The sequence below is a fragment of the Lipophrys pholis genome, assembly GCF_963383615.2.
Source record: "Lipophrys pholis genome assembly, chromosome: 21".
Lineage (NCBI taxonomy): Eukaryota > Metazoa > Chordata > Actinopteri > Blenniiformes > Blenniidae > Lipophrys > Lipophrys pholis.
This window is the reverse complement of record NC_137649.1, coordinates 16,944,592-16,961,198: the sequence shown is the minus strand read 5'-3', so window position 1 is coordinate 16,961,198 and position 16,607 is coordinate 16,944,592. Positions and strand designations below refer to the sequence as shown.

At 41.6% G+C, this 16,607-nt stretch overlaps 1 protein-coding gene across 1 annotated transcript in view; it reads left to right on the top strand.

The window, feature by feature from the left end:
- The window catches only part of nkain2 (sodium/potassium transporting ATPase interacting 2), a gene marked incomplete at both ends in the record, with an annotated part of 82,380 nt that overhangs the window by 62,366 nt on the left and 3,407 nt on the right, over window positions 1–16,607 (top strand). Inside the window, 2 exons of the mRNA XM_080490619.1 lie at window positions 1,021–1,221; window positions 12,809–12,869. Coding sequence (XP_080346745.1) covers window positions 1,021–1,221; window positions 12,809–12,869 — 262 coding nt within the window. The remainder of the gene's footprint in view (window positions 1–1,020; window positions 1,222–12,808; window positions 12,870–16,607) is intronic.

Below are 16,607 nucleotides of genomic sequence, written 5' to 3'. Positions count from 1 at the left end.
CGTGAAGATACAACAAAGGTATCAAAATGCTATATATATTTATCTTAAGTTTGCACCATTACGATATGTAAAGTTGTCCAGGATTGGGGATTGCTGAAGGTGTCCATAGAATTGTGGGTTTTTTGAAGACAAACAAACAGAATGCACTTAATGCATGTTTAAAGATGATCTCATTAAAGGAGTTTTCCTTCTGAAGAATCCTTCATCGAGTCTTTTGGTGGGATTTGGTGATGCAGCACCTTTTGGCATACGGCCTGTCAGGAATGAGCATGCCAAACAGCCTCTGAACCTTATTGTTTATCATCCTCGGTCTCTTCTCTTCTCTGACTATCTCTTCCCAACATGATGTGAAATACAATACACCCGACTCAATGCTAAGATTAACCGCCTCATGTTTAGACGAAATTTCATGGCAATCCATCCGGTGACAGTGAAGATAATTCAAACTGGGTCAATGACTTTAGTCTCCATCGTTCTAGCACCATGTAGACGTGCCATAAACGCCCTCATTAAAATTGTCACATCCACAGTAATACGCCTCTCAATTTTTAATGACAGTCATAGTTTTTGGGATCGCCCTGCGTGAGGCGAAATACACCAGAAGAGCTAAACTGGAACCAAAACAGTTTAATTACTGACCCTTTCATTACTTCGCAATACAAAGTGGATACAACAGCTTTTAATGTGACTCAAACTCTTCTTTTTGTGCCTCTGTTCTTTTCCCTTTCTTTCTTTTCAACCTCTTGCCATTGTTTTTATACGTCTCTGTCTTATAGCTCTTACTTTAACCCTCCGTGGACATGAGTCACATCTAATGTGAGTGATCCAGAACTATTAGAGGTATAAATCTGGCATTTATTCTTAGCTCTCCCTCTGTGTCTGACTCCCAGACCTGGTCATGACAAACAGTTGGGCTTTAATTAAAACTCGGTTAAAACCTGCTCTGACATTCAGCCTGTGTCTGAGGATGTAATTTAACCCTCTTTCACTCTGTTTATCTTCCTCCCCGTGTCTCACCAGGACTCCGACCTTGTCCTGACGTTCAACCTCTCCATGCATCGCTCCTGGTGGATGGAGAACGGCCCGGGGTGCAGGGTGACACCCATCACCCCTCCTCCCTCCTGGGCACCCGAGGACCACCGATATATATCTATATCTGGCTGCCTGATGGATTTTCAGTTCATCGAGGTGGCTCATTCCTCGCTGCAGATACTCCTGGCTGTAAGTACTTCAGCTAAATAAGCACTTTTTGAAAAGCAATGTAATTTCACACTCAAGTATCTGTGTGTAGGACTCACACTGTAGGATTAGGGCTTTAGAAAGGCTTTATACTAACAGGAATGACCTGTACTCACAGCTGGGTACGCAACAATTACAAAGCATGTTTTTGCGATTTTAAAGTCCCCATGAAATGGAAAATAGATTTTCAGAGTTGTTGTCTCGTGTCTCTGGGCTTGTTCTCAAGTTAGTTCTTGTTCTGTGTCACGCTATTGTCAAAAATCACATTAAATGTCTTGTTTTTCTTTAACTGTAAATCAGCCAAATGCCTGATGGCTCATCTTGCAGGTGTCTACTGACTGTATATTCAATAGAAATGCAAATGCAGCATAATGAGCCTCTTCAGCACCAACCGCAGCACCGGCTCTATATAACATTGGAGCTGCTGAAAATGTCAATCAAATCTGTAACATACCCCCTTTACTTTCAAATGTTTTTACCAGAAGTGTGTAATTACTGGAGATCAAACCGATCTTAAAGCGTCTTTATTAAAGGAGAAGCTACACATAAATGTATCTTGACTATGCTTGTTGGCATCATGTATGAGAGGATGAAGCCGTAGTTCAGACAATGAATTAGTCTTAATATGCTTTCAAAGCAAGTCAGTGTTGTTTTTTCAGTTTCGAAAGACTGCGCCCCAGTCAAAAGACTGCCATTCCCTAAACCTGTGCATTTTTGGTCTGTCTCGAATGAGAGATAAGCATTCAAGCAATCTTTATTGTGGGTTTAAATCTGTGGTCTTACGTCAAACAGTGACGGGGCTTCCCTGTCTGCTGTTATCAAAGTGAATAAACGTTTAAGCTGGCTTGAAGCCCCATTTGCACGACAACATTTTCACGTGAAAACACAAAACTTCCTTCGTGTTTTTGGCGCCACTTTCCGTAACAACCCTGCTTCGAAGACGCTGAAAATGCAACTTTTTGAACCTCTTGTTTTGATTACTATTGTTGGATCACCCTCTGGATACCTTCGCTTGCTTGTGAAAACCTGAATCGAATAGTGAACTCATTCAACTTTGCCTACTATTCTACTTTTGGGTTCCCCCTTGATCCGTGACACTATTGGCACAAAGGAGACGCTCTGTAAATCTCACACGCAGGATAATTCATCTGAGATATTTAACACCGCTTTACAAAAGGAAATATGACAAGGGAGGATTTTTTTTTTTGGGGGGGTCAATTATTTCACAAAGATCAAGTCCTAATGGAACAATTATTCAACTCACAAAACTGTGGAATTGTATTTTTTCTTTACATGGGGTATTTAAAGTATTGCAAACGCCAAACGGCTATTGTGAGTCAGGAGAATAACTGTTTTGTATGTTTACATTGATATTCAATACATCATGAACACTTCCTTGAGTGATTAAACACTCTTTGTGATCGAAAAATATGAAGAAATGAACAATATGAAGAAATCTGAACTGAAAATGCAGAATGAAAAATGTTTCATGGGGCAGAAATGTGGCTCATTGTTGGGGAGACAATGAACTGAGAACTCTGTCGGGGATGCGAAAGAAGTTGCACTTAGATTTGCTGCAGTAAAGCATATTAATGCAACTGGAATGGTAAAAATTCATCAATTGATTCTATTAAATTTAACCCAATTTATTGTAATAATCATATATTTTTAGATCAGATTATCCTGTGTTGATATCACAGACAGTGTTACATTGTTCAGTTGAGTTAAAAAAAAAATAAAGGCACTGGTACTACTAACAGAAATCTGATGATTGATCAAATCCACGTGTCAGACATTGTTTTTTAATGAACTTTTAAAAAGTAGTCACTCCCTGAAACTCAGTTGCTTCCTCTGATCCACGGTCTCTTCTGCCGTTGGCCAGTGGGTTGCAAGCACAGACCAAACCATTGTAAGGCAGATGAAGGGCGGGGAGAAGGCAATATTGCATAAAGTTGCATTTTGTTGTGTGTGTAATTGACACAAGTAGTTTCAGTTTATAACTTCCTATAGTTTGTGATTGCTTTCCAAACGTGTGCATAATGAATGCACTTAACAAATTGATTCCTCTCACTAGTGCATTAAGTTTGATGTATTCTAAAGTGTATTACAACACTGGCAGTTTTCTCGTCTGCTCCAGAGGGTTTGATAATTGTACAACTTTGTGTTGGAGTGAAGTATCTCAGCTCCATTAAGTGAACAACTTCTTTCCCCTCATGAACATAGAATGCGAACGATAAGCTGCTTTAGAAACTCTGCCTCTATCTCAATTGTGTGTGTGTCTCATTGCATTGTTGCCAAAGCGCTTTTCCTCCCTGTGTTTCCCGCTGCCTGTCTCGTACCTTTGCCCTCCGTGTTTCTGCCTCTCCTGCTCTGTCAAACTGTGATAATTAGGGGGATCAGAAGAGAGAACAGAGAGAGGAATTGAAGATCGGGAACGAAGGAGGCCCTACCGCTTTTCATCTCGGGCTGCTCTGTGTTTTCACAGCGTACGTGCGAATGCCGACCTGCGCGCAACAAACAAACCGGCGCTTTAATGTGACTGCGCGCATCGTTACGAGAAAAGACAGGAAAAACAGCGAGAAAAGTTTTGGGGGAAAGTGAAAGTGTATCATTCATCCTCCCTCCCCTCACTATTCATGACTGCCTCCTCTCCTCGTGCACTCTCCGTGCCTCTCTGTCAATCGATAGTGGTACTTATAGTGTGGCGTAGTGCCAAGCCGCCACCACCACCACCACCACCACACAGCTGTACCACTGTCTCACTGTAATTGGTGTGTGGAAACACTGTCATGCTCCATGAGCACACACTCTCCAGTCTGACAGGTTCACAGGCCCGACTGGCTGACTGGTTTACGGTAATTGACTAAGTGAGCGGTTAGGGTTTAGTTAGTCCGAGCCTAAGCTGTAGAAACGGGTTATCTGGTTTGTTCATGATGAGGAGAAATTGGCGGGGGGGTGACATACGATTCTAGAAAAATCAAGGCAAATGGGAATGAGCTGGACAAGAAAATAAGTATGAGAGTAGAAGAAGTGCAGCCACTGAGGCACTGCAGCTGTCAAGTTTTTCAACAGAGCATAATTTGTTTGGCTGGGCGGTCAGTTGGGTATGTGATGGACCTGCTGGCTTGTCTCACTGCCTCACTGACTGTCTGATTTAGTCTCCATCTCACTGAGTTGCACATTAATATGATGCACCACTTCTAAGTGCACACTAAATCTTACGTCCACCGCAGAGAGCACTGTTTATCTCATAGGAAAACATCTCATTTCACATCTATTTCCCACAGACTGCCTCTCGTCGTTCTGAGTTTTTCATGTGGTGTGAATTTAATTGTAACATCATAAACTGATGGGTTTGCCACCTGACTGTTTGAACAAGTGATTTTTGACGAGAGGACTCATTAGTTTTTCAGACTTTTACAATTTCTTCACAATTTGTTGCACAGTAGGAGGATCGTCTGTGCTGCGACGGAGCAGAGGGCTCCTCCTGGGAGATCGACGCAGTGCTCAGCGTAATGTAGGCCATCACTGCCAGGCTGTTGCACAGTAGGGAAATGCACAAGCATGACTTCTTTAATTACTGTGTTTTTCAGCTTTTTTTTTTTTTTTTTTTTGTGTGCTCCCACTAATAGCACAGACAAAGTCATAATTAGATTATTTTTGACACAAAAGAAAGATCTAAGACGAGGCGTTCTGTCGGCCCAGTGGTCTAGAAGAGTGCCTGTCTGCAGGTAATTTCACTCATTTGCATAAAGTCAGCTAAAGTAGATAAAGTCATCTTTGAAATTTTCCACTTTTATTTTTGTTTGGGAGCAGAACTTGTACATTTTGAGGCTGCACTGCACAAAGCAAGTAATCCTAAAACTTAGAGCACTTATGTCACAGAAATTGTCACCATCCTTATCGGATGGATTATATCTTGAGGGCAATTTCACACCAGTCATTTCTTTTTAGCCTCGACAACGTTTCTGAAAACAGAAAACTTACGTCGCGTTTTGGGCGTCCGTTTACACAACAACTCTGCTCAGAGCCAGTGAACACATACGTTTTTGAAAACAGCTTCCGAGCTGGAAGTTTTCGAAAACACTCATGAAAGTCTCCATGAAAACGGGGCAAAACGGGCATTTTTGAAAACACTCTGGCTTGGCTGTACGCATGGCTGTGGTAAATAGTTCTTGTGCACATGCACGAGTAGCTGGACAATAACAACAATGGCGCCCTCCAGAGTGTCAGGACTCCAAGTCCATATCCTCCTGGGAGTTTTATAGTTGAAAGACACCAATAATAGCAATCCAACTTAGTCGTATCTCACCATTGTTAAAGTGCATTGTTCTTTTCAACTCGTGGCCCCGCGTGCCAACTACATCATCGTCAAGGTTTCTGCCATTCATGTGTAAACGGACATTGTTTTTCAAAATGCTACCATGTAAATGCGAAACTTTTTGAAAGCGAACACAGAAAAAACAAGGCGTTTTCACTTGAAAGGTTTTTGTGCAAACCGATCCTCAGTTGAGTTGTGTGCCACGATCAGGCGCCACACCAGCAACCTTGTTTATTAGTGTCTGAACAAACCACAACCGCTTTAAACTGAAAATCCACAGATGGATATGTTGTTCCCCAAATTGGCTCCTACCCTTGACATATCTCTGGTGGAAAATCCGACACCATGTTTTTCCGCAGAAACTTTCAGACAACCGGTCCGTGACCCTCCGCTCACCCTGCAGCTTGTGAGAGTAATCTGTTCGTCTGCACTTAATTGCATGACCTCGTAAATCCTGATGCACCGTGTTCACAAACCTGCAGAGTTTATTTAATGAGCTCGGTTTATTTTCACAGTGAGACATTATTAAAACACAATCAAAATGTTTCTCAATTACACCATAAAGACTACTTGGAACTCCTAGGTGGTGGAGGCAGGAGACCTTTTTTTTTTTTTTTTTTTTTTTGTGTGAGATTGAATCAACATATGTTGAACAAACTGTGAGCACACGTTGTTAAACAAACTTAACTGACTCAAACATGATGTTGTTGCCCTCATGTTAGACTCACATACATCCAACCAAACAATCTAGTCAGATTTTAAAAATTGTTCAAAGATCAGGGAGGAGAAAAAATAATAAAGTAATGTCAACCAAAGCTCTACTCCCTTATTTTTAGAACGTCTACAACTTCTGTTTTGTTTTTTTGTTTTTTTGTAATTGTGAATCTCCTGAATCTATCAAACAGATAATTTGTGCATCAGTAGCAGCGGAAACATTTTTGCATATAAGAAGAAAACAAACATCCTTTGAGGACGAGTGAGGTTGAGGCTGCATTTGACTTAATTTGAGGTTCATGCGCTGTTGCCGTGAGCTGTGTGCAGTTTTGCACGAGCTTCAAGCAGTTCAAACTCATTTAGACGAAAGTGATTAAATGTAATTATTGATTGCAGTGTGGCTGCGATTTCTGAGTGCAGCTCTGGCTTATGGAATGTTTTCACCGTGGATGAGTTGCAGAGTTGACGGAACGGTCGCGGGCTGTTGTTCTGATTAGTCGGCTTGATCCAGTAGATCTGACATCTTCATCATTGCAACAGGCTCTCTCACTCTATCAGTGTTTCACGCAAAGCAACTTCGGCATACCGGAAATTGCTAGCGTTTATTAACATCAAAGCTCATTCAGTTTTTTTTTTTTTTTTTTTTTTTTTTTCATGTTCTGCAGACAGGGATGGTGAAAAGTCGGCGCATTTCGGTTGCATTTGTTTTGGCAGAACACGTCGTCACCTTCCTCCCTGGTGGAGGACAGACTGCGTCACTGGGCCACTGACATATAGATGCCCTCGCTTGGCATCTGCACTTGCTTTTTCTGAAAGGTCTCATCCCACGATGCAATCCGGGAGCTTTTTGGTCTCCTTTTTCTGTGCAGAACACAGCGCTTAATCCCCGTCCTCATTGAACACCAGATGTTTGACATTCAGCTAATTTCTCCCTGAGCTGCGTTTAAAACTTCCAGGTGCCGTCAGAAACTCTGCTGAGGGAGTGTTTGGGACGTGATTGTTGCGAGGGGGAAAAAAAAAAATAAAAAATGATGATTCAGTTATCTTCCTTTAGTTTAATGGGATTTGCTTGGCTCCACTGCACATTGCAAATGCAGCCCTTCTTACACCTTTATAGGATTTCCTGAGCATTTTAGCGTAGGTGTCATCTGTCTGACTTTCCCACCGCATGATGAAAATGAAATCCATCCTGACAGTACTGACACTGGTTACATGAAATCTGCAGTGGAAAGATGCTATCCGGTTTAAAATCCATCCATTTGATATCCGCAACCACTTTATCCTGCAGAAGCTCACTGACAGCGATTGTGGAGGCTGCGTGGTGTTTGTTATGTGACAAAACCATATTGATTTGCATCATTGCATCTTTTCGAGTGGGTATAATCCTGGAGTCATTTACTAGACAAATACGGTATATACCTGTGTAAACGACACCAATATGGTAATAACAGGAGAAGTAATTAGTCTGTCACATGGTGATATAAACAGATAACCACCCACACACAAATTTACAATGCACAATTTGCAGCCGCTGCTTAAAATATGAAACCTATTCTGTTGCAAAAAGCAAACTTTCAATTTTTCGCCCAGTTTGCTGCCACTGAAATGAATTATTTTAAAAATGACCAGTCTTTCTCATTGTTTTGGTCTCTTTCCCAGACAAGAACAACATTTTGGTGCACTAAAATGAATAGGCTGAGACATTACACCTCAGTTTATTCATGCCACACATCACGTGGGAGTATCATTTAGAGTGCAGGCTGAAGTCTGAAACAAAACAGATTTTCATAATGAAAGTTTGGCTGCTGTTCACAAATTGAACCGTTGAATCCAAACCGTTCATTCATCTTGTGGCCTTGTATGAATGTTTGAGCTTTGTAGTCATTCTTGCGTTCCAATTTGTACAGAAATAGGTTTTTTTAAGGATAGTTTTCTTTTTCTTTCAGTGAAAGGCAAAGCCCACAGTGTCTTATCAGTTGTTTGATTACATGTAATGTTTCTGGTTATTAGTTACTGAAGCCTTAAAGCTCACGTTGGTGAACTTTGCTATATTTTCTCACGAAAACTTAGTTGGATTTCCATAATATTTACCAATCATCACCATTAATAGTCATCCTTTCATTTGCTCTGCTTAAAATCTACCTCAGGGCTGAAAACTAAACAAAGCCCACCATTCGTTGTGAGAATCACACCTGTGGGTGAATCACAGCTGTTCATCCAAATGATTTGCCTCTGTCGGAGGAGTGCGCTAATCAAACCCAAGATGGTATTGCTGTAGCTTGCTTGGGAGCGACATTAACCATTGCAACACCCCATTTCATTTTGGTTTTATTTAATGAGTGCACTTAATTACAGTTAATGCAGACTGATCTGGAATGAGAGCCAAATAGGAGTCATAAAAATAAACTCACCGAGACGCTGCTGATGCTGAGATAGAAAACGTGTGAGTGACTTGTCAGTATTTCTTCATATCAAATTGCCTCATTTTAAGGTCCTTTAAGGTGTAACCAAAGCGCTAGATGCCTGATTTACAGTCATTATAATTGAAAACATTTGTCAGGAACACATTGTTCAGACTCTGAATGGAGGAAACACTGCAGAAAGGAAGGACATGTACAGTCTGACAGTCTATTGCCCGGACTGTTACCTTTCTCTTCGTGGTTCTACTCACCTACTGTTGCATAGCTAAACACATTTGCCGTGTTTACCATGGCAACAAGCACCTGCTGTAAGTTATGTTTGAGAAATGAGATAAAGACGGTTTAATGTGTGTGCGAGTGTGTGCGTGTGCAGTACGTGTCACAAGGCACATAAAGCCTCACAAAAATGGGTTCTGCTCTGAATGAGGTACATGGTGCTGTGAGGTGAAGTGGAGACGTTGTACAAGTTATTGCTTGTCAGGCCGACCAGTGCAGGGAGTGCTGCTATTTCCATTTCCGCTTGTCAAGCCAAACATCTCTGTTTTTTGTTTTGTTTTTGTTTGTTTTTTGTTCTTGCAGTAACTAGATAACCTTAAAGGTTAGGTTTAGGGTTAGCCTGGGAGTAGCTCTCTTCAATTCATATTCAGTCCAAGCAAACATAAGATTTAAAAGCCTTCTCTCTTTTGTTTTATGTCACATGTGTTTCTAAACGTTACTTTTTCCCAATGTGAAAGTGTTTCAGTTGATTCCAAGCAGTTAGTGGCCAATTTCACTGAAACAAGTAGGTGTCCTGAAATTTAATGCAATATTTCGTATGATACACTACTAGTGGTGTTTCAGAAAACGTTCAAACATCACTAAAGTCATTAAGTGTCTCTTGCTTCAGCAACAATGATGCCTGTAAAAACGTTTTGAGTCAATATACGCAGACATGGTGCAACCTCCGCCAAGCGGTTGATCAGTTACCACAGAGTAATCTCAACACTCACATTCGCAGCGCCAGAGGCATGAAACAAAATGAGCTCTGTCCTCCAGGTACAATTGGTTCCACCACCTCTTCATATGTCCACTATCAACTGCTTGGCGGAGGTTGGTCCATTCTCTGACCTGACCCAATCAAAATGTTAATTAGGAGGAAGGAGGAGAAGCTGGGGATGCCTGTGTACAAAACATGGCGGGCCTAACGACAGGGAAAAGCGAGCGCATGCCAGTGTGCTGCACCGGGTTGGGTATCTGCAAAACAGCTTTGCAAGAGGTGAAAAATGTAAATCCATATATTTACGGGTATGGGTAAAAGTAAACAGAATGCCTAATGACTAATGAGGAAAGTAAGAAGACATATAGGGGGGGCTGTAGTTGATACCAAGGTTCATACTGGAAAGGTCATCAGTCCATTAGAGGGTAAACACAGACAGACAAACACACATACACACTCATATTCATGCCTCGAGGAATATTAGAGTTGTGGAAGCGCAAAACTTGGCTATTTAGGTTCTTTTACACTGTGCATCAGGCGCCTCCAGTAGTCCACCTATCTTCTATCTTCTATGCGTCTCCACCGCTTCCATTAGGATGTAAATGTACCTTGCTCAAGAACACAACCACAATGAGCGCTCAAACATGTGATCTGTTATCTGACAGTCCAAAGCTCTGACCAGCTTAATATCATTAAAAAAAAAAAAAAATGCATTACATCATTCTGAATTTTGGGTGCGTTTGTGAACTTTTCAGTGAAACTTGAAGACTATATAAATCGGACTGCCCCAAGCTTTTTTATACCCGTCACTGCTGTGCAGGACTACAAACTGTCAGCTTCATCAGAATACATCACTGTGTGCTAAGAGATGCGGACGGTTCGCTAGATGTTCTTTGATCCAACTTTCAGCCATAAGAATTTTGTGGGGAGAGTTTTGTGATAGATTTTACATTCGTCTTTACTTTGGGGCTGTTTGGGCAGTTCAAAACCTGAAATACCAGACGCTTAAAGTTTGCAGGCTTCATGTTCAGAATAGTTAGAATATAACTGCAGACTCCCAGAACTCCAGCAATAAACAAGATAAAGTCTTGTAGCTAATATTGATGCACCCCGGTTATCTTATTTGGATTTCTTCACTTGGATGGAAGATGTAATCGGACTTATTGTAAACGGGATATTATGTTTACATGCAGCGATGCCAAAACAGAATACTTGGGGTTTGGAGAATATTAACAGGATATTGATGTGTAGAGAAATGTACTGATCACGGCTCTGTGCACCGCGTTCAGGCCCGCTAACAAAACTGCACCCGAAAGTCATTTTCAGAGGCAATGAGCCTGCCAAAGACAGAGCAGGTCGGAGCCGATCAGCTTTTCCTCTTTATGCCAAGAAACAACCCCTAAACTCTTGAAAGTCAACATTTTGACTTTGTAGCATTAAAGGTCTTATTCAAGTGAAATTTGATAAATGAATAATATGGGATGGTTGGCAGGGAGAAAGGAGAGGCGGTCTGTGAGTTGAGGTCATCTAAATCTTTCAAATAATATATTGCCGTCAACTGGAATGACAGCTCAGATGTTTTTATCAAGTACGTGACCTGTGGTGCCTTTTCACGATATATCTGCTATATCAGGCAAATTGATTTGCACATTACTTTTGATGAGCATGTAGTGGAAGCAATGTCTTCTTTGTTTTCACATTAAGGAGATTCGCTCCCACACAGCACAACACCAGATTTTATTGTCTTTTTTTTCGCGGTGAGAGCTGTTTCTTTGCTTATCAGAGATGGTGGGATAATAAGGCAGAGATGGAAAGACAGAATGCAAAGGGAATGCTCGAGAGGATGAGGAGTAGGAAGGAAATTGTGGCACGGTAAGAGAAAAGCAGGGAGGAGAGAGGAGCTGTGGGAGCTTAACATTATTTAGACTAAATGAGGTCGAGACCTTGAGATATACACTGAATCTCAATCGGAGCCCCTCACATTTGCAACTTGTGTGTGTTGGCATGTGTCCAGGTAGTCAATAGAATACCAACCAGGTCAATGTCATCCCACCTAGCACATGCTTAAAGCCTTATTTGAGGCATAATGCATCCTCATTCAGGACCGTCTGTTAACCTGACGCCTCGCTGAAACACACACGTGCGCCTCCGTCGCTGACCCGCCCTTATACTTCGTTCTTCTCACATTCCCGCCTCTCTTCATCTCGCTTTCCTCTTCGATCATCGCAGGGAAGCAAGGTCACTAAAATACTGACCCTCCATTGACTGCACCTTTCTGCATCCCCGGCACTGCTAGGTAGCAGTTGCCTTGGAAACAGACAACCAGTGAAAGAGCGGATCAAAGAGCAAAGGTGTTGTGGTTATGTGGACTGCTGTATCAGTTTTAAATATCTCACACACACTTTTTTTTAACAATCATCAGCACCAAAATACGGTCCCTTTTATACTATTTTCAAGCGTGAGCACATTGTGAGGTTGATCTCTTGGTTACAAGCTGGATATAGCAGAATCCACTGTGTTGGTGTAAGGTTTTTGATATGATGACAGCAAAAAGAAAGAAAGACGTTTTTACCTCTTGACTTTAAACATCAAGGGAATAGTTGAGCTAAAAATTCAATTTAAGTGATCACAGTCTTGCTTATGTTTGCCCACAGCATCACTGTGGAGAGATGTTTGTTGTGTGCAAGTACTTTTTTTTTAATACATATATCTCTACAACTTGAAAATATGCATTAGATCAGCTCTAACACCATAAAAAATGTGGCCTAACCTTGTGTTTGTCATTGAAGATGCAGGTGTGTGTGTGTGTGTGTGTGTGTGTGTGTGTGTGTGTGTGTGTGTGTGTGTGTGTGTGTGTGTGTGTGTGTGTGTGTGTGTGTGTGTGTGTGTGTGTGTGTGTGTGTGTGTGTGTGTGTGTGTGTGTGTGTGTGTGTGTGTGTGTGTGTGTGTCCATTGATGCAAGTGCTCTATTTTGGAGCAAAACACCACCGTGCTGTTCTGCTCCACTTACACCAACACCTGTTTTCTCCTGTCCGCTCCAACTATTCGTTCAACGTCTGTGTCTCCTTTCTTTTCCTCTTTCATTCACTGTTGCATGAGATAATCCACTCTGTTATTTCTTTGTCCCTTTGTCTCCAGCTGGTGGGGTTTATCTACGCCTGTTACGTTGTCAAGCTCATTTCTGAAGAAGAGGATAGCTGTAAGTATACAATCACCGTCCTGCTCACACACATGCACGTGGCAAATACAAGAAAGTTCTCAAACGTTTTCTTTTTCTTATAGATAGTACAAGAACAAATGACAATACAGTCTTTTGATAGATGTATGTTTAATTTTTGTTTAAGTGAGCCAATCAGATGGTGAACAAAGCCACAGGTGGAATCTCGGCACCAACAACACCTAGAGACGGAAGGGCAACCCGACATGAAAGGAAATGTAAAAATGTGATGCCTCATTGAGGCATGTAACACAATCCTCTCATTTCTAGTCGGCTGAAATGACTGCCGCTGGCACACTTTATCAACTGACGCTAGGTAGCTAATTGAGTTAATTAACTTTAATGCCCTCAGTTGTACTGAAGAGATTTGTGGTACATCGTCACATGCTTCCCATCTGGTGATCCCTGTAAAAGATGTAAAGGCACAGTTCACTCCCGGCTTTGAAATAAGTCTCGCGTTAAATATATTCCTTCGAGTGTTTGCGCCAGAATTTCATCAAATATCTATGGGGTCTTTTGAGGCTTTTTTTTGCTCGGGTGTAGCGTCAGCCACAGCGCTGTTTCCTACAAAGGTGTCAAGCCCATTTTAGCTCAGGGGCCACATACGGCCCAATTTCATCTTGAGTTGGTCCACACCTGGAAAATAATGTCATAATAACCTTTCAATTTAAGCTTGGAAAGTTTTCTTTGTTGTGGTGCAGAATATACCTGTAGAGAGTGTTTATATTTTCACAAAACCAAACAACCAAAAAGTGACGACTGACTAAATTTTACCTTCTGGTGCAAAATACAGTGGAAAAAACATTGAGCTTGATTTAATGTAACCAAGCTGTGTTTTCTTGTTTGTTTGTTTTTGATTTTTTGTCCCAGCAATAACCTAACACTGCAGTGACCGTTTCACTCAGTATTTGGAGCTCATGATTCGGAGGTCTTAGTGACCATGGTGGGCGAACGCTTTGCAGTACTTCAACTTTGGGAGTTTTGTGAGACTGTTAATGGCGTTGCTGCCCGCTGCTAGCTGGCAGCGTTTATAGATGTTATTGCACTGTGAAGGGAAATATACACAATGATCTTTTCAATTATGACCTTGATCACGTCCTCTGTATACTCTATGTAGACAGCCTCCAACGATTGTTTTGTGTTTTGCTTCCTGCTCAAATGGGGCTGTGACAGCAATCTAGAGAGCATCGAAGCAAAAGTATCTTTGTCCCCTGCAACATCTTTCAGCTCGTCTGGGCAAACCTCAAGTTTCCAGGCCAACAGAGTGATATAATTCGTCCAGCTGGGCTTAGACAGACCTCGAGTCCTCATTCCAGTTGGCTGTGCTCGGTACACGTGTAACGGGAGGTGACCAGGAAGCATCCTGATAAATGTTCTGCCATTGGTGTTTGCAAAATTGGTTCAATTTTGGATTGTGTGACTCAAGACACAGAGATGGTTAACCGCTTCCCCCACTGTAGGTTTTCATGAAGCTACAGATCGTAGAAATACCTCCTATGGTCGTTCTGGAGGTAGGCGGGTTGTTCAGGAGACATCACTGTTTCATCCTTTGTGTTTTGTTTGCCATTTCTAGTTTTGAACGACTTTTAAAAAAAACCAAAAAGACTTTTCTCCGTTGGTAAGTTCCAAGTGTTTCTTGACCACTTTGGCACTCATAACAATCCAACAGTTGAAGAAGCTGCTGTGGTTATGGATGCAAAGCTGTGACTCCACACTGTTTGTGAGAATAAATGGTCAATTTGTAATGTATTTGATGAAGTAGCGTTGAGTGGATTCAGGTCCAACTTGTAAAGTAAATAGCTTTTTCTGGCCGCGCCTCCTCCGTGGCTTCTTCATTCATTTTGCAGCAAAGTAGCAGGCTTGAATGAAGCCGTCTTGGAATGAGAGTTTTTACCAAACACTTTACCGGCTGAATTGAAAGAGAAACTTGTAGCCCGCAGGTTTCACAGCCAGGCTCATTCATTTCCATTGGCACGCCAAGAGGGAGACGAGCAAGACGGGTGGAGGATGAAGAGAGCTAAATAGATTCATGCGGGATCAAAGTCCTCTTTCATTCATACTGTAGGTCTCTCCCACATGCTTACCACATTCAACCACCATCACCAAGCAACAGTCGTGAAGAAGAGAAGAGAGAGGGAACTAAAGGATTTGCACTCTTTACGGATCATTTATCTTTATTCTCTCTTTAATTGATAAACAGACTCAACTCTGCTGATTAGGACGAGACTGAAGACGATTATTAGTTACCTTTAAAGATCCGAATGAGGCAAATCACCGTGTTTACTCTGATTGTTGTTTCTGAAATTCATTAATCCGAATGAGTCCATTTTCCAGAAGCCTTCAGTTCAGACTTTCTCTTCAGGTACACTGCTGATCTTTCCTGAGGATCAATACCGACGCATGTCTTATTCAACACGGGTCCCAGGTTTCTGTTTGAATAAGACATGAATATTGATAGGTAATGAATGCAGACAGGATCAGTGGATATAGTCCAGAGCAGACACATGTCCCTGCTTTTTACTTCTTCGTTGGCTGAGGTTGTCCGGGGAAATTATTCCCATCTGCTCCAAAACAGCAGGTCAGCACCAAGAGGCTCCTCATGTGGCGCGACACTCCCTGTGTTCAATGAAGCCACAGGAAAATACTAAATCCTCATTTTGCTAATGGTTAAGGGTAATCTCACCGTGTGTTTATATCGCTTTAATGGAGGGAGATTCGAGTTTTGGTGGTTATTCGTGAGATGCAAGTTTCTCAACACTGCATTTTGATAAGCTTGATGATAACAGTAAACCTGAAATGCCACTGTGCTGCTTCCTCCACGTCTGAATAATTAATGTCACTTATTATTTGGCCTTTCCTTAACTGTTGTGTTTTGGCCTTTGGCTTCCAATACTGAGCATTTCTGCTTATTTTGCACCACAAGGGGGTTTTAGACAACCAAACAGTAGTGTTAGATGTGACTGAGCTGTTGAAATACTGCTTTTTGCATTCTGATGTGTGTGTTTTAAAACTCATCTGTTCACGCTGTTTGATGAAGTTTCTGTAAAGGACTTAAACGTGTATTTCCGTCCTCCTTTCATTGTCCTACTTGAGCATTTTCTGCTGAAATTACATTTTGGATATTTTAGATGAGAGACTACATACATCTACATCAGTTTTCATGTCTGCTTGCTTCTCATAGACACATTCAAGGAATTTCCAAGAATATGGCCCAAATGTTGATTTTCATTTTGAGATGAGATTCTGATTAAGGTCCAGATTTCTTCAGATTCGCCACTTTAGACTCTTCAGGAATCAAGACGGTCAGCATGTAATGTTAATGTGACCTTAAAGAGCACACTGTGCCGGTAACTCGGTGATTTAAACACTGATTATGACACAAGTTCACACAATCATGAAGAACAGTCATTCTATTCTTGTCGTGAAGCTCTCCATTAGTCCTTTTCGCTATCATCGAGTGTAGGAGAAGTTGCTCTCATAAGATATTTTCACAATACAGCAGTAATTTGTTTTTCATACAGCCTCACGTGAGACCATTCTAACAAATTAATGATTAAATGTTTTCGTTTTATTTTCTATCTTTGGTCTTAGCTCTACGCCGCACTGTCAGGCAGGTTCAAGGACGGCCGTTGTCATCGTCTTGCGACCAAAGACAACCTGCGATAGAATTCAGACAATGTAAGAAATTTGAAGAGATGGTGACCGCTTCTGCGACCTATG